The sequence below is a fragment of the Mobula birostris genome, chromosome 2 (genome assembly GCF_030028105.1).
Source record: "Mobula birostris isolate sMobBir1 chromosome 2, sMobBir1.hap1, whole genome shotgun sequence".
Classification (NCBI taxonomy): Eukaryota; Metazoa; Chordata; class Chondrichthyes; order Myliobatiformes; family Myliobatidae; genus Mobula; species Mobula birostris.
Genome location: NC_092371.1, coordinates 126,005,938 through 126,032,615, shown reverse-complemented (window position 1 = coordinate 126,032,615; position 26,678 = coordinate 126,005,938). Strand labels below are relative to the sequence as shown.

General features: G+C 41.2%; 1 protein-coding gene across 5 annotated transcripts in view; it reads right to left on the bottom strand.

The window, feature by feature from the left end:
• kif6 (kinesin family member 6) overlaps window positions 1-26,678 on the bottom strand; it is a 610,920-nt gene that overhangs the window by 96,688 nt on the left and 487,554 nt on the right. For 3 of the 5 annotated variants that reach the window (XM_072247507.1, XM_072247523.1, XM_072247516.1), the window contains exons 17-18: window positions 7,138-7,222; window positions 1,296-1,431 (exon numbers count right to left, since the gene is read on the bottom strand). In XM_072247507.1, the coding sequence (XP_072103608.1) occupies window positions 1,296-1,431; window positions 7,138-7,222 (221 nt within the window). Of the gene's footprint in view, window positions 1-1,295; window positions 1,432-6,457; window positions 6,521-7,137; window positions 7,223-26,678 lie in introns of those variants that run through there. The other 2 variants (XM_072247533.1, XM_072247530.1) reach the window with 2 other exon arrangements.

The window sequence follows — 26,678 nt, the reverse complement described above, 5'->3', positions numbered from 1 at the left end:
CACATAAAGTGGTCTACTGCTTACAATTCTTCAAATGTGGCCTAAGGTTTCCACAGACGCAACACGACTGAAGGATTTTTATAGTCCGCACTGATTGCTGAAAGCAAGCATGCCATCTGCCTTCTCGGCCACCCTATCCACATGCGCTGCCGCTTTCACGGAGCTATGGGCTTACATCAACCCACAATGTGGAGATTTGCCCAGGTTATTCCTGTTCATAAGAAGCAGGACAAATTCAATTTCACTAATCCCAATTTATCAATCTAAAGCAGCACTTACTCGGCTCGTACCAGATGGGTTTCACCAGGACTACTCAGTTTCAAACTTATTACAATACTGGCCAAAAATTTGATCAAAGTGTTGAATTGTCGAAGTGAGGTGAGAATGACAATCTTCAAAGCAGCATCTGACTGAGTATAGTGCCTGGTGAAACTGAGCATTTCACTGGTCCTTCATCAGCACTGGGTCTAAATGATGGACCGATCTTCACCAGGGTTGCTGCAGTGAAACCCTGAGGCAACTTTCTCTATAGCATTTAGGGATAGAAATGATCCCAAAACAAACATTAAAAAGTACAGTACTGTGCAAAATTCTTAGGCACACTAAATTTTTTTATATGGTTTCAGATGATATGGCGTCCGCAGAACCCTGATCTCAACATCATCCAGGCTGTCTGGGATGACCTGCAGAAACAGAAGCAAGCGAGATAGCCAAAGTCTGCAGAAGAACAGTGGAAAGTTATCAGAGATAATCAGCTTTAAAGGCAAATAATTACACCAAATATTTTCTCCCAATTCATTTCATTAGTTTGAAAGCATTTTTGCTTTATAGGATTGTTTTACATATGCCTAAGACATTTGCACAGCACTGTACCTTTCTTTTACTGTCATCTGAAACTCGACTTATGTAAAAGTCTTCAGGAACACAAGAACAGAAGTAAACTGGAGTAGATTAGGCCATTTTACTCCTGGAGCTGGGTCTGCTATTTCATTTGATCTTAGTTCATCTTTGCTGTCTTGAACTCCTCTTCTGGGTCAGTCCCACATAGCCCTCAATTCTTCAAATCATTTAATATTATAGAGATGGTAGACGCAAGTGTACTTACAATATTCCATGAATATGGAATTAGCATGAAGGGCTGAAGGGCCCGTTTCTGCCCTAAGTAATTCTTTGGCTCTGCTTACGAATCTCCACTTTAAATCCTTCATATGATCTAATTTCCAAGATTCACTGGGATTCAGAATTGTAGAGAGTTTGACAAAGCAAGCAAACATGAGTTGGAATGTTTGTGTTACCTGGAGCCTCGTAGTTTCTTCAGACCACCAAGCCTCGAAATCCTTTTGTATCATCATCTTAGCCTTTTGCAGAAGATGCTGCAGGTGCTCAGTCTCTGCCTTCAGCCCCTTCAGTCGGTTGAAGGTCATTTTGTAGCTGGACATAAATGAAAGTGAAACAATGACTTGTGTGAAATTAATGGACGAGAACTATGTGAAGCAATTAGTGCATTTTGCTGCCATGCCTATAGACCAAATATACACTGACCTGATGTACAAGTCCTATTCGTAATGTGCCATAAGTGTGTAATCATGGTGCAGGACCTGTGCTGTGTTTAGATTGAAAACTGAGAAGCTGTTTAGGTTTATTCTGGAAGGAAGTTTTAGAGAAGCTTTTAAGATCTGATGGGCGAATAGATTATACTGAGCTCCAAAAAATGGTTTCATGCAACCACACAGGCTGTAGTTTGAGAATTTAGTTAAATAATAAATAAGCTAGTGAATGGCAAAATGAGACAGAGTTTCATCAGATGCTAAATAAGAGTAGGTTGTTTGAAGATTTTCCAATGTGCTTTTCTGTGTTAACTGTTAATCAACTGTTGGGACTACTTATAGAAAAGTTACTTTGTTTTTCCAACTTACTACTTTCTATCTCACTGTTGTCAGAATCCTGAATGGACCTCTCATATGTTAACGATGAATCCTCGATGTCCAAGTCTACCTCTTTGTAGCCCTTACACGTTACTCGTCTACCTGCACTGCACTTTCCCGGTAATTGTACCATTTTATTCTGCACTCTCTTCTCTGTACTCCTTTGCTGTACTTCTGTATAGACTGATCTGACTGGATAGTACGCAAACAATATCTTTTCACTGTAATTCAGTATATGTGACAATAATATAAGAAAATACATGACTGACATAATACGTATACCTAAGGAACAGCCAGTGTTCATACCCATTGCTGTTTTATACTTAGTAACATATCGCTTAAGGTGCTGAATCCATAGAATATGAGTTGAAATCCCACCAACTAAGATGTGAAATTGAATTCTGAGTTTGTATGAGAAAGCTTCCAGCTTTATTCTTCTCCATAGATTCTGCTTGACTTGATAGGTTGCTCCACTATTTTTTGTAGGTTGCCTAGCTTGCCTTAAAAACTCATATGTTTCACTAATGCCTTTGTCCTCTGTGCCTCTGAGCTGAGCTTCCAAACCCATGCTTTTTGCATCATTTAGTTTCAACTCTATCTTAACTTCAGCTTATCTACCAATAAGACCTCACTATACTCAGTTTCAACCAATGAAATGCGATCATTCTCCGACTTCGCATCATGTGAAAAACATGAGTTCCTCCAACACTATGTCATCCCCGTCCTAACTTACACCTTCACTTATACATCCACTAACCCAGATTGACTGAATCTGACTGAAAATTTCTTACCTCAGCTCTTAAATTTGCGAAATAAAAACTTGTTCTCACCCTTTCTATGATTCACATCTTCTAGTCCTATGATCTTCTGAAATGACCTTTCAAACCTAGCCCCTTGGTATTATCCAGTTTTCCTTACCCCTCCCATGTCCAGTTGTAACTCTAACTGAGTAGAGTCTCTTGGGGAATTTCCTCCCAAATCTTCACCTCCTGTCTATGTAGCTCTTTAATATTTTAAATCTTTTGCACAGTGTGTTGTTCATTGATTCTGTTTACAGTTACTGTCCATAGATTTGCTAAGTATGTCCACAGGAAAAAGAATCTCAGGGTTGTATGTGGTGATGTGTACGTACTCTGATAATAAATTTACATTAAGTTTACTTCATAATCCTATATCATTGTGGTCCTGTGTCTAGAAAATTAAGTTGATGGTACATATAGCATGTACTTTTTCTCTAAAATTCATTCTGTTGACTTCATTGGAATGAATGGAGACGAGAAACTAGTACTGATGTTACTATATAACAGATTTAGCAATACTGAATGGGATGAGTTCCTCTGACAAATATCTATCCAGCTCAGAGTCAAATTTTATTTCCTTATATGAAATGTGTCTTTCATTTTCACATGCAGCTTAAAATACCGTGTTCCATGTTGGTATTGTTTAGGGGAAGTTGTCTCCACCTCACTGAATCTGCTACCACTCTGGGTAAGGCTATGGCAGTAAAAGTGGCAGGCATGAAGCCTGGTGAGATTTTAACTCCAAGGCTTTAATTATTTACCCAAGTTGGGTTTCCTGCACCCAACAAGAATGACAGACTGGTGTACCTTTGGGAACAGCTAATTATGGAACCTCACTCATGACTGAGAGGCACACTCATCAAGGGAGAGGTGAAGTTTGTAGGAAGAGGGATCAAAATTTCTTTGAGTGGCTTGGGAAAGTGATCATCCTTTTTTTCTTACAGTTTCCCCTCCTGTCTCATTTTCTTTTTGCTACTCCATTTCTGATGGGGAATTACTGGGAATTCTCAGAATCCAACTTGCTGCATCAATGTTGAATCCCTCATCATACAATCTATGTCTTGAATTGGCTCAGTGATTCAATCTCCTCAGATGTCTTGGGTAGGAAATCCCAAAGACTTCCTATCTTCCAGGTGACAAGATTTCTTCTCTTCTTACTTGGGAAAAGCTGATCCCTTATTTTGAAGCTGAGGCTTGAAATGTTGAATTCAGTTTTGGCCACCCTGCTAAAGGAAAGATGCCATTAAGTTGGAAAGAATGCAGAGAAGATTTATGAGGATGTTGCTGTAACTATTTACATTGGAGCATAGGAGAACGAGGGGTGATCTTATAGAGGTACACAAATGAGTGTATTTTTTACTTCAGTTCAGGAATCAAGAACTGGCTGACATAATATTAAAGTGAAAGGAGGGAGATTTAATAGGAATCTGAGGGATAACTATTTGGGATAACCTGTTGGTCGAGACAGGTACATTAACAACATTTGAAGGTACTTAGACAGGTATATGCATAGAAAAGAAGGATATGGGCCAAACAAGGGCTTAGATGGGAATCCCGGTCAACGTGGCCCAGTTGCATCAAGGGCCCATTTTTGTGCTGTATAACTCTATGACTCCCTGTTATAGGAAACCCAACTGAGGAAACATCTTCTCTGTATCTACCATGTCAAGCCTAGTATGAATCTTACATACTTCAATGACATCCTCTCATTCTTCTAACCTGTGTATGCCTGCAATCTATTATCTCGTAGAAAGAAGTCTTTCAGCCCATCATGTCTCTCTTGGTTTTCAGAGCAATCTCATCAATCCTATACTCCCATATTGGCTTATAATTTTTTTGCTCAATAATACCCACATGCTAACATCTGCTTAATTTCTTCTCATGAGCCAAACTCCCCGTCCCAAGAATCAGCCCAACAAACCTTCAGATGGGAGACTGGACCTGTGCACACTATTCCAGATGCAGTCTCACCTAGGCCTTTTATAAGCTGACTAACAGATCTTTATTCTTTAGAAATATAGACCAACATACTGATAGCCTTCCTAATTGATTCCTGTCTGTGCACATGAATTGTCAGCAATACAGTATCACCCTAGACCACTTTAGACATCAGCACTTTCAATCTCTTGTTTTAGCTTTATCATTTTGCTTTCAAACTTTTGCTTTACCATTATTTCCCCAAAGGAGATGACATTACGTTTACACATTATACTTAGTTTGTTCATATCCATTTATTTAGCCTCTTAATATCACCACTAACCATTTCTGCATTTTATTTTTTAATAAAATTGTTGATTCTATGGCTTATCTTTGTATCAAACTTGGATATATTCTACTTGACCCCTCATCAAAATCATTGATATAAACTGTGAACAATTGGGGCCTTAACATCAGTCAAACAATTACAGCCTCCCAACTTAAAAATTAACCATTTATACCCACCTTCTATTTTTGATTCATTTAGAAATCTACAATGCATGCCTAAGTTTATTACCTTCATTATATCCTTGTTGTAGGATGTCTGACAATATGGAACTACAAGGAAAGGTACTCAGCCAGAGGAGGCCCATCACTTTTCCATAGTAAGTGTGATAAAATGTGTTTAATCAAGCTGATCAGATGTCAGGGTTCTGGGAATCATCTGGTTAGCATTTCATGTAGTCAAGCATCCAGAAATGATTCCAACCAGAGTTGCGACCGCCCCAGATCCACTGGTGAATGTAATAATAAGTTAGATATGGCAATATTTGCCATTACCACAATGAAATGGCTGCCACCAAAACCTCAATGGTATGACTGACCCGGCTGGCTATATGTTTCTTTGGCAGCATTTCACTCACCTCCCTTCTCCCCCAATTCTTACCATCACCCAAAAGGCAATGGTTAGGAACAGAATGGGGTCTCTTAAATAATGCTGCAGGCAGAAACATCTAACAGATTTGAAATGCATTTAGATTTGATGTAAAATAATTTGCCAAACTGTGGGCCATGAGTTAGAAGATGGCTTTGTCTCCTTTATCATAGGATGAATGGCCTCCTTCTGTTGCATAAATTTCTATGATTAACCAATTACAATAAACCACCTGAGAAGGGTAAAACCAGAGACACTCTTAAGAGAATCCTTAATGTTTAACTGCATGGTTTCATTTCAGAAAACCTTGCTTAATTCACTATGACATGAGAATTTAGGCCAGTTGAGTCTTTCATATTCATGGTTCTGGAAGATTTATGTACTCCTGTCATTTCTTAACTAGGTGCACATGGCTGGATGCTGGGGCAGTGATTGAAGCAGGTTGGGGATATGGCCTAACCATATATTACCCCTTGGTGATAACAGGAATGTTGGAATCACAAACGAGGAAACGTATTCACTTATGCATTGCATCGTACTCCCAGTGATGGGTTATTTACAAAGATAACGCTTTTTTTTATCTTCCAGGAATCTTCATGTCAATAATCACCTCTAGATGACCTGCTTCCCTTGAGACAATTCTAAATCAACCACTGTCAGACGTATGGTGCCTTAAGTTCTCCAATCTCTCCAAATAACTTAGTGCACTCTGGGGAAACTGGGAACTCCTGCCCACTTGCTTCCTCTTACAACAGGGCTGAATTAGTAGTGGGCAAGGGGGTTGGGAAATGAGAGGATGGAGCAATCACTATAGCTAAAAACAAGGTGTGTTTTATGATTTTGAACCACAGTGGAGTTTACCCTCAACCATATGTTTTTCAGCTGTTTGGATGGAGGAATTGAGGATGGAAGAACCACCGTTGGATGAGATCAAGGAGTTGAATCTGGAAAGGGAACAAATTAGCATAATAATAATAATAATTAGTAATAGTGTGATAATGACAATTATCCAATAATGGCCAATGAATTTAAGATGCAGAAGGTGACAATAGAAACATTTTCTCACCAGTTCACTGACCAAATCTCCTCTCCACATCTGGATCCTCCTTGCTAACCACATTCCTGTACTGGTAGCCTTTGTGTTCCTGCTTATCACTCTCCTGCAGCTGTTTCCAACTTCATCTTCCCCTTTCCTTCTGGCTCCACCTGCCATTTCTTTTCTTCTACTTCTGCTTCCACTTATCACTAACCCACCTTTGTCTTCCAATTCTCCACCTTGCCTCCATCCGCCTTCTTGGGTCATCAATCACCCACTGCCTCTTGTCTCGCCCTTTCCCCTTCTTATTGATAGTTTTCCTCTCCCCACTTAGGCCTGATACAGGATTTTGACCCAAAATGTCGTTAATTCCTCCTCTCCCAAAAGATGCTATTTTCTCCAATGGATAGTTTATCCCTCAGATTCTATTATCTGCAGTTTCTTGTGTCTCGGTTTTCACATGCTCCTTGGTGATTTTGTTTATACATATGCTATTTATAAATTATATTAAACATGGCCACCAACCACTTTTTCTCTTCTTCAAGTTTCTGTCGAAGTTCTTCTTCAAAGTGATCTGGCTTATTGACATCTACAGGCTCACTAGTCACACCTAGTAAAAAGTTGAAAAAAGGAATATTGAATTGTAGTAGCAAGCAACATCCACCTTTTGAAAATTACTTTGTTGCCGGCATTCTAGATCTCAGCAAAGCAGGCAGGAATCCCCATCTGAGGGTACAATAAAACAACTGTGGTGGAAGCTCTAACAGGAGGTTATTTTCTATTGCCCTTGATGGGGAAATCCTCCAGTCAACATATGTCACGGTAGAAGCATTTTGCAAGGCTGTTTCTGCCAAGGTCATAAATGAATCCTTTTCCTTAAAAAAAAGCTCACTTTTGTTTGCATTTTTACAATCTTGGCAATTGGAGAAAATAGTTCCAATGACATCAGGTCAAAGGTAGCTATCCTCTGAGTAGGATGGCTAAGGGCGTAAGACCTACTTGAGGGGCTTGGTTGCCTGGTGCATCACGATGCACTAGTGCAGTGTTGAGGGAGTACAATCCTGAATTGGGAGTCATAGAGTATTACAACATGGAAATTGCCCTTCAACCCATCTCACCCATGCTGACAAAGTTGTCTGCTTGCATTAGTACCTCTTCTCCATATTTAGCCAAAATCCCTCTAAACCAGGGGTTCCCAACTTTTTTTTTATGCCATAGACCAATACCATTAAGCAAGTGGTCCATGGACCCCATTTTTGGAACGCCTGCTCTAAACTTTTTCTATCCATGTATAGGTCTAAATATTGTGGCCATACCCACTTCCACCATTCTGACAGCTCATTCCATATACTGACCACCCTCTATATGAACAAGCTGCCCTATGGGTTCCTTTTAAATGTTTCCCTTCTCAACTAAGCCTATGCCCTTTTAGACCATGGGAAAAACTGTGACCATTCATCTTACCTATTGCTTCCCATGATTTTATAAACAATCCAGGACAGTATTAAAAGACAGGAGAGGCTACTCCATTTTCCCTGGAGTGAAGAAGGTTCAGAAGAGATATAATTGATGTATATAAAATTGCAAGTGGTAGCCTGCAGGAAACATTTCCCCATATCAGAAATAGCTAACATCTGAGGCCATAGATTTAGAATTAGAGGGGAGCTGAGGGAAATCTTCACTCAAAGAGTGGTGCATTCTGCCTAAATGTGATGAAAACAGAGTCTCTGACAGCAATTAAGTGTCTAATCAAGCACTTTGATCAGTTAGGCATTGAAGGCTTTGTGTCAAGTGCTGGAAGATGGGATTAATATAAATGTGTGTCTACCACTTGGCATGGATATGGTGGGTCAAACTGTCTGTTTCAATGCTGTCAACTCTATGACTATGTTACTACAGTATATACAACAAGGTTTTGCATTGAATCCTCAGTGAAAATATCTCTTATCTAGCAACAAAAGCAGACAAAGCTTCAGATCATTTATCGTTCTCAACCCAAAACATCAACTATCTATTGACCTGACCCTACTAGTTCCTCCAGCATTTTGTTTGTTGCTCCAGATTCTCACCATCTGTAGCCTCTCTTGCATGGTCATTATCTATCGTCATTTGTGAAGTTTGTTTTGCTTAGCTAAGGTAACAAATTTTCAATAAGAAACAAACAAGAGAAGCAACACACACAAAATGTTGGAGGGACAGCAGTCCAGAGAGCATCTATGGAAAAGAGTACAGTCAGCATTTTGGGCAGTGAGCCTTCATTGGGGCAGATTAGATAGGATACATTTCCTCATATTTTATATTGATCATATATCATTACAACATAGAAGGAGACCATCCAGCCCATTGGGTCCATGCTTGGTCACTGAGCAATCCTATCAATCTTATTTTCATATGTGTCCCTGTAACCCATTATCTCTCACATGTCCATTAACTCCAGCTAGATATTCTTATCATCCTTTTATACTAGGGACTAATCACAGTAACCAATTAAGCTCCAAACCATTATGTCTTTGAGAAGTAGAACAAAACCAGAGCATTGTGAAAAGCCCATGTGGTCATACGGAGAAAATGCAAACTTCACCCAAAATCAAGACTAAACCCCAGTTGCTGGAGTTGTGAAGCACAATTACTTCCAGATGCTGCCCAATGCAAGGTATTGTATTGGTTTCCAAGCAGCATAGGAAGTTTAGATTGCAAATATACATGCAAGTGTCCTTTATTGCTTATGATGAAGGGTATGAGAATCAGGCATGGAAGTGTAAGGGAGAAAGCTGAAGCATTTATGCAAGATCATGAGCCTGAAGTACCAAGTAGATGTGCTACTTAACCCCCTCCATTGGTTCCCAGAATTATTGATGCCAGTCTTCAGCCAATTTGATTATGTGACCAAGAAATGACTGAAGCTATTGGATATTGAAAAGGGTATGGACTCCAGTAATAGTACTGATCATTGATGCTCCAGAACATGCAGCACTTTTGGCCAAGCTTTTCCACTACAGTTGCAACACTGGCATCTGCCCAGCATTATTGTCCTGACTGGGAATATTACTCAGGTATTATCCTGTCCACAAGATCCTAGACAGATTCAACCCAGTCAATAACATTCTATGAGTCTACTCTCAATCATCAGCAAAGTCAAAGGGGCAAAGGTTCAAAGGTTCATTTTATTATTAGAGTATGTATGCAGAATATAACTCTGAAAGTTGGTTGAAGGAAAGGATAATACAGTAGATGGAACTGCCAAGTAGCACTCGGTTAGCTATAACCAGGTCAAAGAAACTCATTCTGAGTTCTGCCCATGTCACTCAGCTCCTGACCTCATTAGTCTTGGGTCCAAATATAGACAAAAGAGTTGAATCCGCAGGTGAAGTGAGAGCAACTGCCCTTGACATTCAAGTAGGTTATGAGCAAATATGGCATCATGGGGCCTTGGTAAAATGAAGCCATTGGGAAGCATGAAACATGGCAACGCTTTGCAGGCAGCTTACAAAACCTCTAAATACACTCCTCCTGAACTACTCTCACTGCAGGTACAGCATCTTTAAGCAGGTGAAGGTATGTCAAAATGGCAGGGTGAAGGAGAAGGGGAGGAATCCAACCCAGACTAAAACGTCGAGGTGTAAAACTTGCTCTATCCTGCATCTTGTTAGTTAAAGCCACTGGAGATCAAGATAGATGACCTAATGGTAAGATTGCTGTACCAGAGGGAAACGAGACACTACTACGTTCTCTGCTTCATGGAGAAATAGCTTACTATAGCCAAGCGAGAAATGTCAGAAAGACCCGTGGGCTTCTCTTTCCACTGAATGGACTGGAGTGATGATTCGAAGAGGGCAAAAGGAGGGAGTCTGTGTTTTATGTTGAACACTTCATGGTGCTCGGAGGTAGTGTTCTCGAACTCTTGTTTCCCCGACCTGGAATATCTAATAATTAAGTGCCAACAATTCTATGTACCAAGAGAGTTCTCCTCCATGGTCCTGCCTGCAGCTTACATAACTGACAAAGGCCGATGTTAAGCAAAAAGCACTTGAGGTACTGAGTGCCATGATCAGCAAACAAGAAACAGCCAACCTCAATGCCATTCAAATCAGTGTTAGAGACTTCAGTTAGGCTTGCTTGATGAAATCCATGCCCAATTATCATCAACATATTACCTGCAGGCAGGAGGTCCCAACACACTCAACCACTGTTAGGTCACAATTAGGAATGGCTATAGTTCTAGCCATCGCCCATATTTCGGGAAATCTGACCATCTGCATGCATACAGGCAGAGGCCAAAGAGCAAGACTCCAGAGATAGGGACAACAAAGGAGAGGTCACAGGAGCCAGAGGAGCCTACATAATCTCAGGACTGATGTTGTACCATGCGACAGTGAGGATAGGAATCTAATGAGGTGGCTGATAAATGTGTGGCTGAAGAATTAGAGCAAGGGGCAGGGATTTAGGTTTCTGGATAATTGTGACCTCTTCTGGGGCAGGTATGACCTGTACAAAAGGGATGGGTTGCATTTGAATCCGAGGGGGACCAATATTCTTGTGGGCAGGTTTATGAGAACTGCTGGAAGTGATTTAAACTAATATAGCAGGAGGATGGGAACCAGTACAATAGAGCTGAGGATGAACCAGCAAGTTTACAAGTAGATGATGGGTGTAACATGAACATAAGGAAGGACAAGCCAGTGATTGGCTACAAATGCAGACACAGCAAAGAGTTAAATTGTACCACAGAAGCAAAATTCAAAAGGGTAAAGAATGCAGGACTGAAGTTGTTGTATTTAAATATGCATAGCATTTAGAATAAGGCGGACAAACTCGTGGTGCAGTTAGAGATTGGTCGGTATGATGTTGTGAGTCATGGCTGAAAGAAGGCCATAGCTGGGAGCTTAACATCAAAGGACATACTTTGTATCGAAAGGACAGGCAGGAAAGCACAGGTGGTGGTGTGGCTCTGTTGGTAAGAGATGGAATTACATCTTTAGAAAAAGGTGACATAGGATCAGAGAATGTTGAATCTTTGTGGGTGGAGTTAAGAAATTGCAAGGGTAAAAATACCATTATGGGAATCATATATAGGCCTCCAAATAGTAGCCAGGATGTGGGGCTGAGATTGCAAAGGGAGCTGGAAAAGGCATGTAATAAGGGCAATGACACAATTGTAATGGGGGACTTCAATATGCAAGGGGATTGGGAAAATCAGGTTGGTGCCAGATTGCAAGAAAGGGAATTTGTTGAATGCCTACGAGATGGCTTTTTAGAGCAGCTTGTTCTTGAGCCTGCTCGGGAAAAGGCTATCTTAGATTGGATGTTGTGTAATAACACAGATCTTATTAGGAAGCTTAATGTAAAAGAATCCTTAGGAGACAGTGATCATAATATAACTGAATTCATACTGCAATTTGAGAGGGAGAAGCATAAGTTACATATATCAATATCACAATGGAATAAAGGGAATTACAGAGGCATGAGAGAGGAGCTTGGTCAGGTGGATAGAAGAGGGTATTGGCGGATGAAGGCAGAGTAGAGATAGCTGAAGTTTCTGGAATAGTTCACAAGGAGCAGGATAGATATGTCCCATGGAAGAAGTTCTCAAATGGCAGGGGTAGGCAATCGTGGCTGACTAGGGAAGTTAAGGACTGCATAAAAGCTAAGGAAAGGGCATGTAAGGTAGCAAAAGTGAGTGAGAGGTTTGATGGCCAGGAAGCTTTTAAAATCCAACAAAAGGCAACTAAAAGAGCTATAAGAAGGGAAAAGATGAAATATGAGGGCAAACTAGCCAATAACATAAAGCAGTATACCAAAAGATTTTTCAGTTATATAAATAGTAAAAGGAAGGTGAGAGTTGATATTGGATCACTGGAAAATGATGCCAGTGTGGTAGTAATGGGGAACAAAGAAATGGCAGATGAACTTAATGGGCACTTTGCATCACTGTGGAAGACACTAGCAGTTTGCCAGAGGTCCATGAGTATCGGGGAGCAGGAATGAGTGCCTTTGCTATTACAAAGGAAAAAAAGTTTTAGGCAAACTCAAAGGTTTTAAGGTGGATAAGTTACCTGGACCAGATGGACTACATCTCAGAGTTCTGAGAGAGGTTGCTGAAGAGATGACGGATGCATTGGTCATGATCTTTCAAGAATCACTTGATTCTGGTGTGGTCCTGGAGGACTGGAAGATTGCAAATGTCACTCTACTCTTTAAGAAGGGAGGACGGCAGAAGAAGAGAAATTATAGGCCATTTAGCCTAACCTCAGTGGTTGGGAAAGTGTTGGAGTCTGTGAGGCTAAGTAGAGTTCCAAATCCAGGTAAGTTTGCTGATGACACTTATGCTGTTGTCCGAATCAAAGATGGTGACAGATCAGCATAATAATAAAGGATGTGGTTTCAGGGTACTTGGAGACTAATGATAAAATAAGTCAGTCAGCATGGCTCCTGTGAAGAGAAATCTTGTTAGAGTTCTTTGAGGAAGTAACAAGCAGGGTGGACAAATGAGAGGCAGTGGATGTCATTTAGTTGGATTTTCAGAAGGCATTTGATAAGGAGCTCACGAGGCAGCTTAACAAGATAAAATCTTATGGTGTTACAGGAAAGATACTGGCATGGATAGAGGATTGGCTGACAGGCAGGAAAGAGTGAGTGGGAGTAAACGGGGCCTTTTCTGGTTGGCTGCCAGTGATTGGTGGTGTTCCTCAAAGGTCAGTATTGGGACCACTACTTTTCACATTGTTTGTCAATGATTTGGATAATGGATTTGATGGCTTTGTGGCAAAGTTTGTGGATGATATGAGATAGGTGGAGGGGTAGGTAGTGCTGAGGAAGCAATGCGATTGCAGCAGGACTTAGACAAATTGGAAGAATGGGCAAAAACGTAGCAATTGGGATATAGTATTAGGAAATGTATGATAATGCATTTTGGTAAAAGGTACAATAGTGCAGACTATCATGTAGATGGGGAGAAGTTTCAAACATCAGATGTGCTTAGGGACTTAGGAATCCTCGTGCAAGACTCCCAGAAGGTTAATTTACAGGTTGAGTCTGTGGTAAAGAAGGCGGTTTTTGGATGACTTTGCCATAGTTGGATGCATCGGCAAGGGAGAGAGGCTGAGTACAGGGCTACGGTCGGACACTTTGTCACATGGTGTGAGCAGAATTATCTGCAGCTTAATGTGAAAAAGACTAAGGAGCTGGTGGTAGACCTGAGGAGAGCTAAGGTACCGGTGACCCCTGTTTCCATCCAGGGGGTCAGTGTGGACATGGTGGAGGATTACAAATACCTGGGGATATGAATTGACAATAAACTGGACTGGTCAAAAAACACTGAGGCTGTCTACAAGAAGGGTCAGAGCCGTCTCTATTTCCTGAGGAGACTGAGGTCCTTTAACATCTGCCAGACGATGCTGAGGATGTTCTACGAGTCTGTGGTGGCCAGTGCTATCATGCTTGCTGTTGTGTGCTGGGGCAGCAGGCTGAGGGTGACAGACACCAACAGAATCAACAAACTCATTCGTAAGGCCAGTGATGTTGTGGGGATGGAACTGGACTCTCTCACGGTGGTGTCTGAAAAGAGGATGCTGTCTAAGTTGCATGCCATCTTGGTCAATGTCTCCCATCCACTACATAATGTACTGGGTGGGCACAGGAGTACATTTAGCCAGAGACTCATTCCACCGAGATGCAGCACTGAGCACCATAGGAAGTCATTTCTGCCTGTGGCCATCAAACTTTACAACTCCTCCCTTGGAAGGTCAGACACCCTGAGCCAATAGGCTGGTCCTGGACTTATTTCATAATTTACTGGCATAATTTACATATAACTATTTAACTATTTATGGTTCTATTACTATTTATTATTTATGGAGCAATTGTAACGAAAACCAATTTCCCCCAGGATTAATAAAGTATGACTATGACTATGACTAAATACAATGTTGGCATTTATTTCAAGGGGAATAGAATATCAAAGCAAGGAGATAATGCTGAGGCTTTATAAGACACCAGTCAGACCACACTTAGAGTATTATCAACAGTTTTGGGCCCCATATCTCAGAAAGGATGTGTTGTCATTGGACACAGTCCAGGGGAGGTTGACAAGGTTGATTTCCCCAAGGCAGAAGTTGATATCCTGATCGGTCAGGGCATCAAAGGATATGGCGAGAAGGCAGGTGTACAGGGTTGAGTGGGATCTGGGATCAGCCATGATGGAATGGTGGAGCAGACTTCATTGGATCAGCAAATTTGCTGATGATACAAAGATTGGAGGTGTAGTAGACAGTGAGGAAGGTTTTCAGAGCCTGCAGAGGGACTTGGACCAGCTGGAAAAATGGGCTGAAAAATGGCAGATGGAGTTTAATACAGACAAGTGTGAGGTATTGCACTTTGGAAGGACAAACCAAGGTAGAACATACAAGGTAAATGGTAGGGCACTGAGGAGTGCAGTAGAACAGAGGGATCTGGGAATACAGATACAGAATTCCCTGAAAGTGGCGTCACAGGTAGACAGGGTCGTAAAGAGAGCTTTTGGTACATTGGCTTTTATAAATCAAAGTACTGAGTATAAGAGTTGGAATGTTATGGTGAGGTTGTATAAGGCATTGGAGTATTGTGTGCAGTTTTGGTCACCAAATTACAGGAAGGATATTAATAAGGTTGAAAGAGTGCAGAGAAGGTTTACAAGGATGTTGCCGGGACTTGAGAAAAACTGAGTTACAGAGAAAGGTTGAATAGGTTAGGACTTAATTCCCTGAAGCGTAGAAGAATGAGGGGAGATTTGATAGAGGTATATAAAATTATGTTGGGTATAGATAGAGTAAATGCAAGCAGGCTTTTCCCACTGAGGCTAGGGGAGAAAAAAACCAGAGGACATGGGTTAAGGGTGAAGGGGGAAAAGTTTAAAGGGAACATGGGGGGGGGGGGTCTTCTTCACACAGGGAGTGGTGGGAGTGTGGAATGAGCTGCCAGATGAAATGGTAAATGCGGGCTCACTTTTAACATTTAAGAAAAACTTGGACAGGTACATAGGTGAGAGGTGTATGGAGGATATGGTCCAGGTGCAGGTCAGTGGGACTAGGCAGAAAAATGGTTCAGCATAGCCAAGAAGGGCCAAAAGGACTGTTTCTTTGCTGTAATGTTCTATGGTTCTATGGGCTGAATGGCCCTCTTCTGCTCTTATATCTTATGTTCTAATGGTCTTATGACTCTAGGTTGACCTTCAATACCATCATCCCATCAAAACTAATTAATAAGTTCTGAGACGTAGGCCTCAATACTGCCTCATGCAACTGGATTCTTGATTTCCTTACTTGCAGGCCCCTGTTATTTTGAATTGGCAACAACATCTCCTCCATAATTACCATCATTACAGGTGCACCATAAAGCTGTACTGCTCTACTTGCTTTATACTTATGACTATGAGGCTAAGTAGAGTTCAAAATCCAGATAAGTTTGCTGATGACTCCAATGCTGTTGTCCAAATCAAAGGTGGTGACGGATCAGTGTATAGGAGGGAGAATGAAAATGAAAATGCCACAACAAGTGCCACAACAACAACCTTTCACTCATTGCCAGCAAAACCAAGGAGCTGATTATTGACTACAGGAGGAGGAAATTGAAGGTCCATGAGCCAGTCATCATCGGGGAATTAGAGTGGAGATGGTTAGTAACTTTAAATTCCTCGGTGTTATCATTTCAGAGGATCCGTCCTGGGTCCAGCACATAAGTGTCGTTACGAAGAAAGCACGGCAGTGCCTCTTCTTTCTTAGAAATTTGTGAAAATTTGGCATGTCACCTAAATGTTTGACAAATCTTTATAGATCTGTGGTGGAGAGTCTATTGACTGGTTGCACCACATCCTATTATGGAACCACCAATGCCTTTGAATGGAAAAGTCCATAAAAAGTAGTGGGTACAGCCCAGTCCATCACAGGTTAACCCATCCTCACCATTGAGCACATCTACATGGATTGCTGCGTAGAAAAGCGGCATCCATCATCAAGGACTCCTACCATCCGGACCATGCTCTCTTCTTGCTGCTGCCATCAGGATGGATGTACAGGAGCCTCAGGACCCACACCTTAAGGATCAGGAACAGTTATTACCCCTCAACCATCAGGCTCTTGAACTAGAGGGGATAACTTCACTCAACACAACACTGAACTGTTCTCACTTTCAAGGACTTTTAATCTCATGTTCCTGATACTTATTGCTTATTTATTTGTTTTTGTATTTGTATGGTTTGTTGTCTTTTATACAATGATTGTTTGTCCATTTCATCATGAACGGATTTTCATTGATTCAATTGTGTTTTCTGTATATAATGTGAATGCCTGCAAGAAATTGAATCTCAGCGTTGTATATGGTGACATATATGTATTTTGATCATACATTTACTTTAAACTTTGAACCATGGATGACTGAATCTTCAACAGCACTCGGGAAACTCAGCACTAGAGCACAAAGCAACCTACTTGATGGACACCCTTTCCACAGACACCTACTCACTCTATCACCAATGCATAGCAGCAGCAGTTTGCACCACCTACATGATGCACTACAGCAAGTGACCACTGCCAGTTAGAAGGACAAAGGCAGCAAAAACACAGGGACACCACGACCTGGAAGTTGCTCTCCAAGCCATTCACCATCCTGACTTGGATATATATTACTGTTCCTTCACTGTCATTGGGTAAAATTCATGGGATTTTCTCCCTAACAGTATTGCTGTTACACCCACACCTCAGGGACTGCAGTGGCTCACCACCATCTGTCATGGGCAAATGGAGATGTGCAATTAACTGTTAGCTCAGCCTGCCCAGCCCACCTCCGACTTATTTTTTATTTATTTAGAGATACAGTATGTCATGCCCTTCAAGCCGCACTGTTCAGTAATACCCGAATACCTTGACTTCACTCTAACATCATCACAGGACAACTTACAATGAGCAATTAACCTATCCAGTACGTCTTTGGACTGTGGGAGGACACTGGAGGACTTGAAGAAAATCCACACATTCTACAGGAAGGACGTACAGTGATTCCTTATGGAAGGTGCCTACTGAACTTCGAATTCCGACCCACCGAGCTGGTATCCATTCTTACCATGGTTGGCAAGACTGTACTATAAAAATAAAGTGGATGATGTACAGGATTGGCCATAATCTTAATTAAAAATTGCCAAGGTTAAGAGCCGCTTGGGCTCTTTCACCTTGGTTGGCATGGCCTCTTTTCCATTTTGTATAGCTCTATGACTCTATGCTCCTCTTAGTAATGTTCCTATAGCAGTAATGAGAGAATGCTGCATGCAAAATAAACAGAATTAAGAAATTCAATCAAATCGCAAGTAAAATGTCCATATCAAGGAGGAGGTGGAGGAAACAGTCAACAGAATTTATATTCGAAGTTTCTCCTCCCTTTGAAATAGTTAATGAAATGAAAGATTGAAAACAGCAGCAGCTAAATAGACCTCCAATGATTTTGTAACTAATATTTTGAACTGTGGCAATAGCCTGATATATCTGTGATTGAGTTAGAGCAATACCAGATCATTTTTGTTTAGATAACAAGAAAAAAAATGGTGTCATAGTTATTCAGGAGTTTAAATGGATGCATTTTGCATGCCATTAATTCAGAGATGGAGACAGCAACTGTAATATGATTAGACAACATAAACCCACACGGTATTTTTATTTTGAGCAATTCCAGGCAATTAGTGTGCTCACTGCTAAAGCATACATATTTTATTAATTGTTTCCATGCATCTATAACTTCCTTCAGATGTTAACACAACTGGAATTTCAGACACAAAAATACAGAGAGCTCTTTCAAAGTGATTTTGTAACGTTATATTGCACGTGTTGTGGTTTAGGAATGATGGTTAGGAATTACATGATGGTTAGGAATTACATGCTTCTGCCTGAATCACTTTGAAATATTTGCTTATACCATCTTTCCATTTTTTTTCAATGTATCTTGTTTCTTAAGAAAGTTTCTATCTCTCAGTGTTTACTTTGGCAGGGTCAGTGTTGCTGTTCTCTCTGGTCTCAATGAAGCAAGCCCTACTTGCCTCTGCCCTAGCCTCTGTTTCCTGCAGCTCACATCTCCATTTACTCCAGTCACCTCAAGAAATCTTCGTGCCTACTCGCTCACTCCCTCTGCGTTGTTAAGTTGTCTGAGTTGATTACAGAAGAACAATATAAATCCGAATATCCTGTAAGACCAGGAATGAGCAAACAGGTCCAAATCCACATCTCCTTGAAAGTGGCCATGCAAGTAGTTGGAGTGGTAAAGAAGGCAGGTGGCATGCTTGACTTCAGTGCTAGAGGCAGAATATGAAAGTCAAGAAATCATGTTGCAGTTGAAATAAACTTTGGTAAGGCTGCACTTGGAGTATTGTGTATTGTTCTTTTCACCACATTACAGGAAGGATCTGAAAGTTTCAGAGATGGTGCATGTGAAGTTTACCAAGATGCTGTCTGGACAAGAGGACATTAGTTATAAGGAGAGGTTGTTTTCTTTGGAGTGTCACAGCTTGAGGGGAGAGAGTTTTATAAAATTATGAAAGGCATAGACAGAGTACACAGCCAGAATCTATTTTCCAGGGTGAAAATGATGAATACTAGACAGCCTAGCTTTAAGATGAGAGCGGATACATTTAGAGGGGATATATTTTACACTGAGAAGTGGTAGTGGAAACAGATATGAAAGTGGTGGTCAAGAAACTTTTAGATGGGCACTTAAATATGCAGGGAATGGATGCATATGGATCACATACAGACAGAGAGTTTAATATAATTTGGCATCATGCTTGGCACATACATCATGGGCTGAAGGACTTATTCCTGTGCTCTGTGTTCTGTTTTAGAATACTGACACCTTCACTCTCTCCTCTCCAACCTTGCTCCATTTGCCCCGTTTTTTGGCTGCCTCCATATGTTATCCACTTGCCTCTGTCTCTCACCTCCAACCACCTTCTTCCCACCTAACTCCATCTGTTCATCCTCCTTCACTCCTCTTGTCCACCGATCACCCACGGGTACCTATCTCACTGCTCCCCCCTCCCTGCTATACTGTCTGTCTTCACTCTTGGTCCTGATACATGGTTCTAATGCAAAATATCGACAATCCCTTCCTCTACAGATGCTGCTCAACCTGCTGAATTCCTGCAGCAGATTATGTCTTGCTCCAGATTCCAGTGCCTTAAGTCACTTGTGTCTCCAGAGTAAAAAAGATAGCCTAGTTAGCAAACATGTGCAGGATTGTCTTGATAAAGGATCATAAACATCCCTTCGCATTTTGTTGATAAACTGGAATATCATCCATTTCCAGCATTTTCCAAATTTTCTGTAATTGGAACTTCTATTTTTGTCTATTTATTAAGGGCAGCTAATTTTTAGAAGGTAACATGTTCCTCATGGATCTAAAGCCATAAATCAGAACTGTTATTGACAATTTTGAGTTATGCCTTTAGACCCATGATAAACAGAGTTAAGGTATGCGTGAATTAATTTGACAGGGGAATGGGACCCGGAGAGATAGGGCTATTGGTTTACAAGCAGAGGCAGTTTGTAATGAGACTCTCAGGAAGGATAAGCAAAAGCAAAAGCGAAAACATTAATGGAATATTAGAGGGTAGGTAAACTTTTAAAAAACCAACAGAAGGCAACTAAAAAGCCATTAAAGGGGGAGAAGATGAAATATGAAGGTAAGCTAGCTATAGCTAACAATATCAAACGTTTTACAAAATATATTAAGAGTAAAAGAGAGGCAAGAGTAGATACTGGACCACTGGAAAATGGTGCTGGAGAGGGAGTAATGGAGAACAAGGAAATGACGTACATCTGCTCTCAGGATGAGGCTTTTCATTCTAGGACGAGGGAGATGTCTTCCTTTTTTAAAGAAAGGGGCTTCCCTTCCTCCACTATCAACTCTGCTCTTAAATGCATCCCCCCCATTTCACGTACATCTGCTCTCACTCCATCCTCCCGCCACCCCACTAGGAATGGGGTTCCCCTAGTCCTCACCTACCACCCCACCAGCCTCCGGGTCCAACATATTATTCTCTGTAACTTCCGCCACCTCCAACGGGATCCCACCACTAAGCACATCTTCCCCCCCCCCTCTGCATTCCGCAGGGATCGCTCCCTACGCAACTCCCTTGTCCATTCGTACCCCCCATCCCTCCCCACTGATCTCCCTCCTGGCACTTATCCGTGTAAGCGGAACAAGTGCTACACATGCCCTTACACTTCCTCCCTTACCACCATTCAGGGCCCCAAAGAGTACTTCCAGGTGAGGCAACACTTCACCAGTGAGTCGGCTGGGGTGATATACTGCGTCCGGTGCTCCCGATGTGGCCTTTTATATATTGGCGAGATCCGACACAGACTGGGAGACCGCTTTGCTGAACATCTACGCTCTGTCCGCCAGAGAAAGCAGGATCTCCCAGTGGCCACACATTTTAATTCCACATCCCATTCCCATTCTGACATGTCTATCCACAGCCTCCTCTACTGTTAAGATGAAGCCACAATCAGGTTGGAGGAACAACACCTTATATTCCATCTGGGTAGCCTCCAACCTGATGGCATGAACATCGACTTCTCTAACTTCCGCTAATGCCCCACCTCCCCCTCGTACCCCATCTGTTACTTATTTTTATACACACATTCTTTCTCTCACTCTCCTTTTTCTCCCTCTGTCCCTCTGAATAAACCCCTTGCCCATCCTCTGGGTCCCCCCCCCACCTCCTTATCTTTCTTCCCGGACCTCCTGTCCCATGATCCTCTTGTATCCCTTTTGCCTATCACCTGTCCAGCTCTTGGCTCCATCCCTCCCCCTCCTGTCTTCTCCTATCATTTTGGATCTCCCCCTCCCCCTCCAACTTTCAAATCCCTTACTCACTCTTCCTTCAGTTAGTCCTGACGAAGGGTCTCGGCCTGAAACGTCGACTGCACCTCTTCCTAGAGATGCTGCCTGGCCTGCTGCGTTCACCAGCAACTTTTATGTGTGTTGCTTGAATTTCCAGCATCTGCAGAATTCCTGTTGTTTGAAGCTAACATTGGAGAGGGTTCATAGGAGGTACACAATAATGATTCCAGGAATGAAAGGCTTTACATGTGAGGAGTGATTGATGGTTCTAGGCCTTTACTCACTGGAATTTAGAAGAATGAAGGGGAACGTCATTGAAATTTATTGAATGTTGAAAGGTTTAGATAGAGTGGATGTGTAGAGCATGCTTTTTTTATGTTTGGGGAGTCTAGAACCAGAGGGCACAGCTTCAGAATAGAGGAACATCCATTTAGAATGGAGATGAGGAGGAATTTCTTTAGCCAAGCGGTAAATCTGTGGAATTCATTGCACAGGTGGCTGCAGAGGACAGGTCATTGGATGTATTTACGGTGGAGGTTGAGAGGTTCTTGATTAGTCAGGGCATGAAAGTTTACGGGGACAAAGTAGGAGAATGGAGTTAAGAGGGAAATGGATCAGCAATGAGAAAATGGCGAAGCAGATTCGAAGGGCCGAATGGTCAAATCCCTTTCCTATGTTTTATGGTCTTAATCATCCATACCTGTGAGCTCTTCCATTAGGCAATATAGACAAGCCTCATGAAAGGCTATTAACCTGAAATGTTAACTTTGTTTTACTCTTTCTAAAAGATGCTGTCGAACTTGTTAAACTTTTCTGAGGTCTTACTTTAAGTGGAGAAAAGAAATAATTCGACCAAAACTACTAAACTGAGAGAATAAGTATGATGACTGGGAGACTACTTCGACTTTTTTTTTGTGGCGTGTTCTAAGGAAGTGAAGACCTTAGATGAGCCTCAGAGAAGGCCTCATACAAAGTTGTTTGTATGGTTGGTGTAGAGGAAGAAACTGGGAGACTGTAGAATGGTATCAATGGACTGATAAGGAATGCATTGAAAGAAGAGAGTTAAAAGGATGTGGACAATCAGACAAGGATAAAAATGGTAGGATATTTAGGAGAATGGAGAAATATATGAATATATGTCCACACACTCCAGAAGGTGGCATGACTTGATAAATGACCTAATCAAGAATGGAGTTCTTTTTTAAAAACTGAGTAATAGCTACCTCGAACACTGCACAAAGTCCTGGTCACCATATTACAGACTGTATGTGAAAGTATTGGAGACAGCTTGGAGGACATTTGGGAAGGTTCAATAATTGATTTACTATTAAAGCATCTTCCATATCCTGAGTAATTTCAAAAGCACTTTCAGCCATTGAATTACTTTGAAGAGAAGTCTTCATTAATCTGTATGAACCTAAAACAATGAATTTGATCAGAACAGTATAATCCAACAAGAAATGAGATAACTTATCAGTTATTGGGGAATATTTCAACTTCTACTGGTGGTGGGAAATATGCTGTGAGTGGCTTTAAACTATACATCTTGCCTGTTCTTTACTTTCCACAGAAGTTAATAGAAACACAGATCAGGATAGAGGAATAATTGGCAGCTAATCCAACATCGGTTCATACTCCAATTTGCAACATTTAAAATTACTCCTGGCTTGGAGCCACAGGCAGAAAATTGCATTCTTCCTTACTGAACAGCATCATGGAATTTTTTTATATCCATCCAAACAGTGTCTGATTTTGATAATTCGTAATTGGTTTTATTATTGTCAGATTCAGTAAAAAGCTTTCATTTTGCATACCATCCAATAGATCATTCCATACATAAGTACATCAAGGTAATACAAAGGGAAGAAAAAAGAATGCAGTATTGCATGTTACAGCTAATGAGAAAGTGCAAAGCAGGTGAATGAATAAATTGCAAGGGCCACAACAAGATAAACTGAGAAGTTAAGAGCTTTTCCTTATCAAGAGTCTTATAACAGAGTCGGAGCTGTCTTTGAGCCTGCTGTCAAGTATTCTGCCCAATATGGGAGGAGGAGAGAGAATTATTGGGAGTTGTTCTTTGATTATGTTAGCTGCTTTCCAGATGCAGCAAGAAGTGTAAATAGAGATCATGAAGGGAATGCTGGTTTTCATGATGGGCTGGGCTGTGTCCACAACTCTGTAATTTCTTGTGGTGTTGGGCAGAGAAGCTACCACACCAAGCTGTGACGCATCCAGGGAAAATTGATTTCTATCTGTAAAATTTGGTGAGGGTCATTGAAGACATGCTGAGTTATATCTGATTCAACTTATGCTCCATTTTGCTGGAGTGCTTGGCTTGATCATTTACTTAAGGTTTGCAATGACGATTCAAGGTATAAATTTCATTATTTACAAATAGAATTAGAACTAATGAGCTATTCCAACAAAGATGTTGATTCAGGTTGTCTAATTCTAGCATCAAGCCAATTAATCTAATACCAATCTAAGGTGAGGAGTAAACCTGGGTGTCTGGTATGGCATGCAGTGGCTCTTCTCTCTGAACCATTGTACCATCTCCCTCCACTGTTGTTGCTTGACTTGCTGTGTTTTTCCAATGCTTCTCTTTGTTTTCATTTCAGATTTCCACAATTAATCTATACTTTTCATAAGAACGTAGTGTGCCTACTAATCATGTCCACAGGGTGGCAGTGGAACAATCAATTCCACAGAGAGCTAAAGTTTTTCAGTGTTTTTGAGGTACCAAAACCATAGCCAACAGTCAAATGAAGTCTTAAGCATTACTTTGTGCACTCAGTGAAGAAGATGAAAATTTCACCAAACTAATGGTTTTCTTAATAATGCTAGAATTCAGTGTTTGATTCTTGTGTTCAATTGGTAGGGTACTGGTTGCCTTTTTACTCAACTCCTGATGTTTAGTTGCAATGTCATATCTTTGCAAGTTATAGAGTTATAGATATATACAGCACAGAAAGAGACTCTTCAGCTCATCATGTCCATTCCAACCATCAAGTACCCACAAATGCCAACATAATTTATTACCTTTGTCCAGAGTCTTCAAAGCTTTGCAAATTCAAGTACCTGTCCAGACAATTCTGAAACTTTCCAAGAATACCTGCCCCCATCACTGACACAAGCAGTGTGTTGCAGATTCCAACTATCCATCGGGTGAAAAAGCTCTTTCTCAGATCCCTTCTAAATCTATCCCTTGCCTCAAATCTATGCCTTCTGGCTATAGACACCACTGCTATTGAGAAAAAGTTTCAACATTCTATTGTCGATCCCATCAATGCTCCATATAATTTTGCCTACAACTATACCAATCCAGCGGGTACATACCCCACTCATGTGCTCCTCAAAGGGTTCAATGATATATACAAGTTCAATGTGAGTATCTTGATGAAGGGTCTCGGCCTGAAACATTGATGGTTTATTTCCACTGGTGTTGCCTAACATGCTGAGTTCTTCCAGTATTTTGTGTGTTTTGCTAAATGTGTTCATCATCCTGCCAGATAGCACTGCACAATGCTTTCTCACCCAATGCCCAATGTTTTGAGAGATCCACAAGTTAATTAGCCTAATCCTTTCATCTAGATCACTCATAAATGAATGGATTAGGCTAATTAACAGAACATAATTAATCATTCTCAACCATCTATTCAAAAACATCAGTAATATAAATCACTGCTGACTCCAGGCCACATAATTCAGTGATTAACGCTGCATATTTGGCAACTCCAGCATATTTATTATATCCGTTCTGTTCATAGTTCTGTATGAGTTCAGTAAACAAAAATTGTTAGCAGTTAACAGTTTAGTGGAAAGGGTGCAAAAAAGAATTATGAGAATGTACTGGTCCTCCCCTTAAAATTGAAATTTTAAGGAGAGGCTGGATAGGCTAGGACTTTTATCCCTGGAGTATAATATATGGCATTTACAGAGATTTATAAAATCATGACAGGCAGAGGAATGAGTGAATGGCCACAGCCTTTGTCTGGGGTAAAGGACAGAGTTGGTTAGTATATGGAACGAGCTGCCAGAGGAAGTGGTAGAGGTAGGTACAATAGTGGTAGATATAATAACTATGTAGTATCCAAGATATTTTCAAAGAGTGGTGGCTTAGGAAGGCGGCGTCCATCATTAAGGATCCCCACCGCCCAGAGCATGCCCTCTTCACACTGTTATGTTACCATCAGGTAGGAGGTACAGAAGCCTGAAGGCACACACTCAGCGATGCAGGAACAGCTTCTTCCCCTCCGCCATCCGATTCCTAAACGGACATTGAATCCATGAACGCTACCTCACTAATTTTTAATGTCTTCTTTTGTACTACTTATTTTAACTTAACAATTTAATAGACATATATATACAAAGCTTTTACTTTACTTTATTGTGGCCAAACAATTGATACTACAGCGTACAATCATCACAGCGATATTTGATTCTGCGCTTCCTGCTCCCTGGATTACAAATCGATAGTAAATATTAAAAATTTAAATTATAAATCATAAATAGAAAATAGAAAAGGGGAAGTAAGGTAGTGCAAAAAAAAACCGAGAGGCAGGTCCAGGTATTTGGAGGGTACAGCCCAGATCTGGGTCAGGATCCGTTCAGCAGTCTTATCACAGTTGGAAAGAAGCTGTTCCCAAATCTGGCCGTATGAGTCTTCAAGCTCCTGAGCCTTCTCCCAGAGGGAAGAGGGATGAAAAGTGTGTTGGCTAGGTGGGTTGTGTCCTTGATTATCCTGGCCACACTGCTCCGACAGCGTGCGGTGTAAAGTGAGTCCAAGGACGGAAGATTGGTTTGTCTGATGTGCTGGGCTGTGTTCACGATCTTCTGCAGCTTCTTCAGGTCTTGGACAGGACAACTTCCATACCAGGTTGTGATGCACCCTAGAAGAATGCTTTCTATGGTGCATCTATAAAAATTAGTGAGGGTTTTAGGGGACAGGCCAAATTTCTTTAGCTTTCTCAAGAAGTAAAGGCGCTGGTGGGCCTTCTTGGCAGTGGACTCTGCTTGGTTGGACCAAGTCAGGTCATTTGTGATATTGACCCCGAGGAACTTAAAGCTTTTGACTTGTTCCACTTGCGCGCCACCGATGTAAATTGGGTCATGCGGTCCGCTACTTCTTCTGAAGTCAACAACCAATTCCTTCCTCTTGCTGACGTTGAGGGATAGGTTGTTGTCTTTGCACCATGCCACCAGGTTCT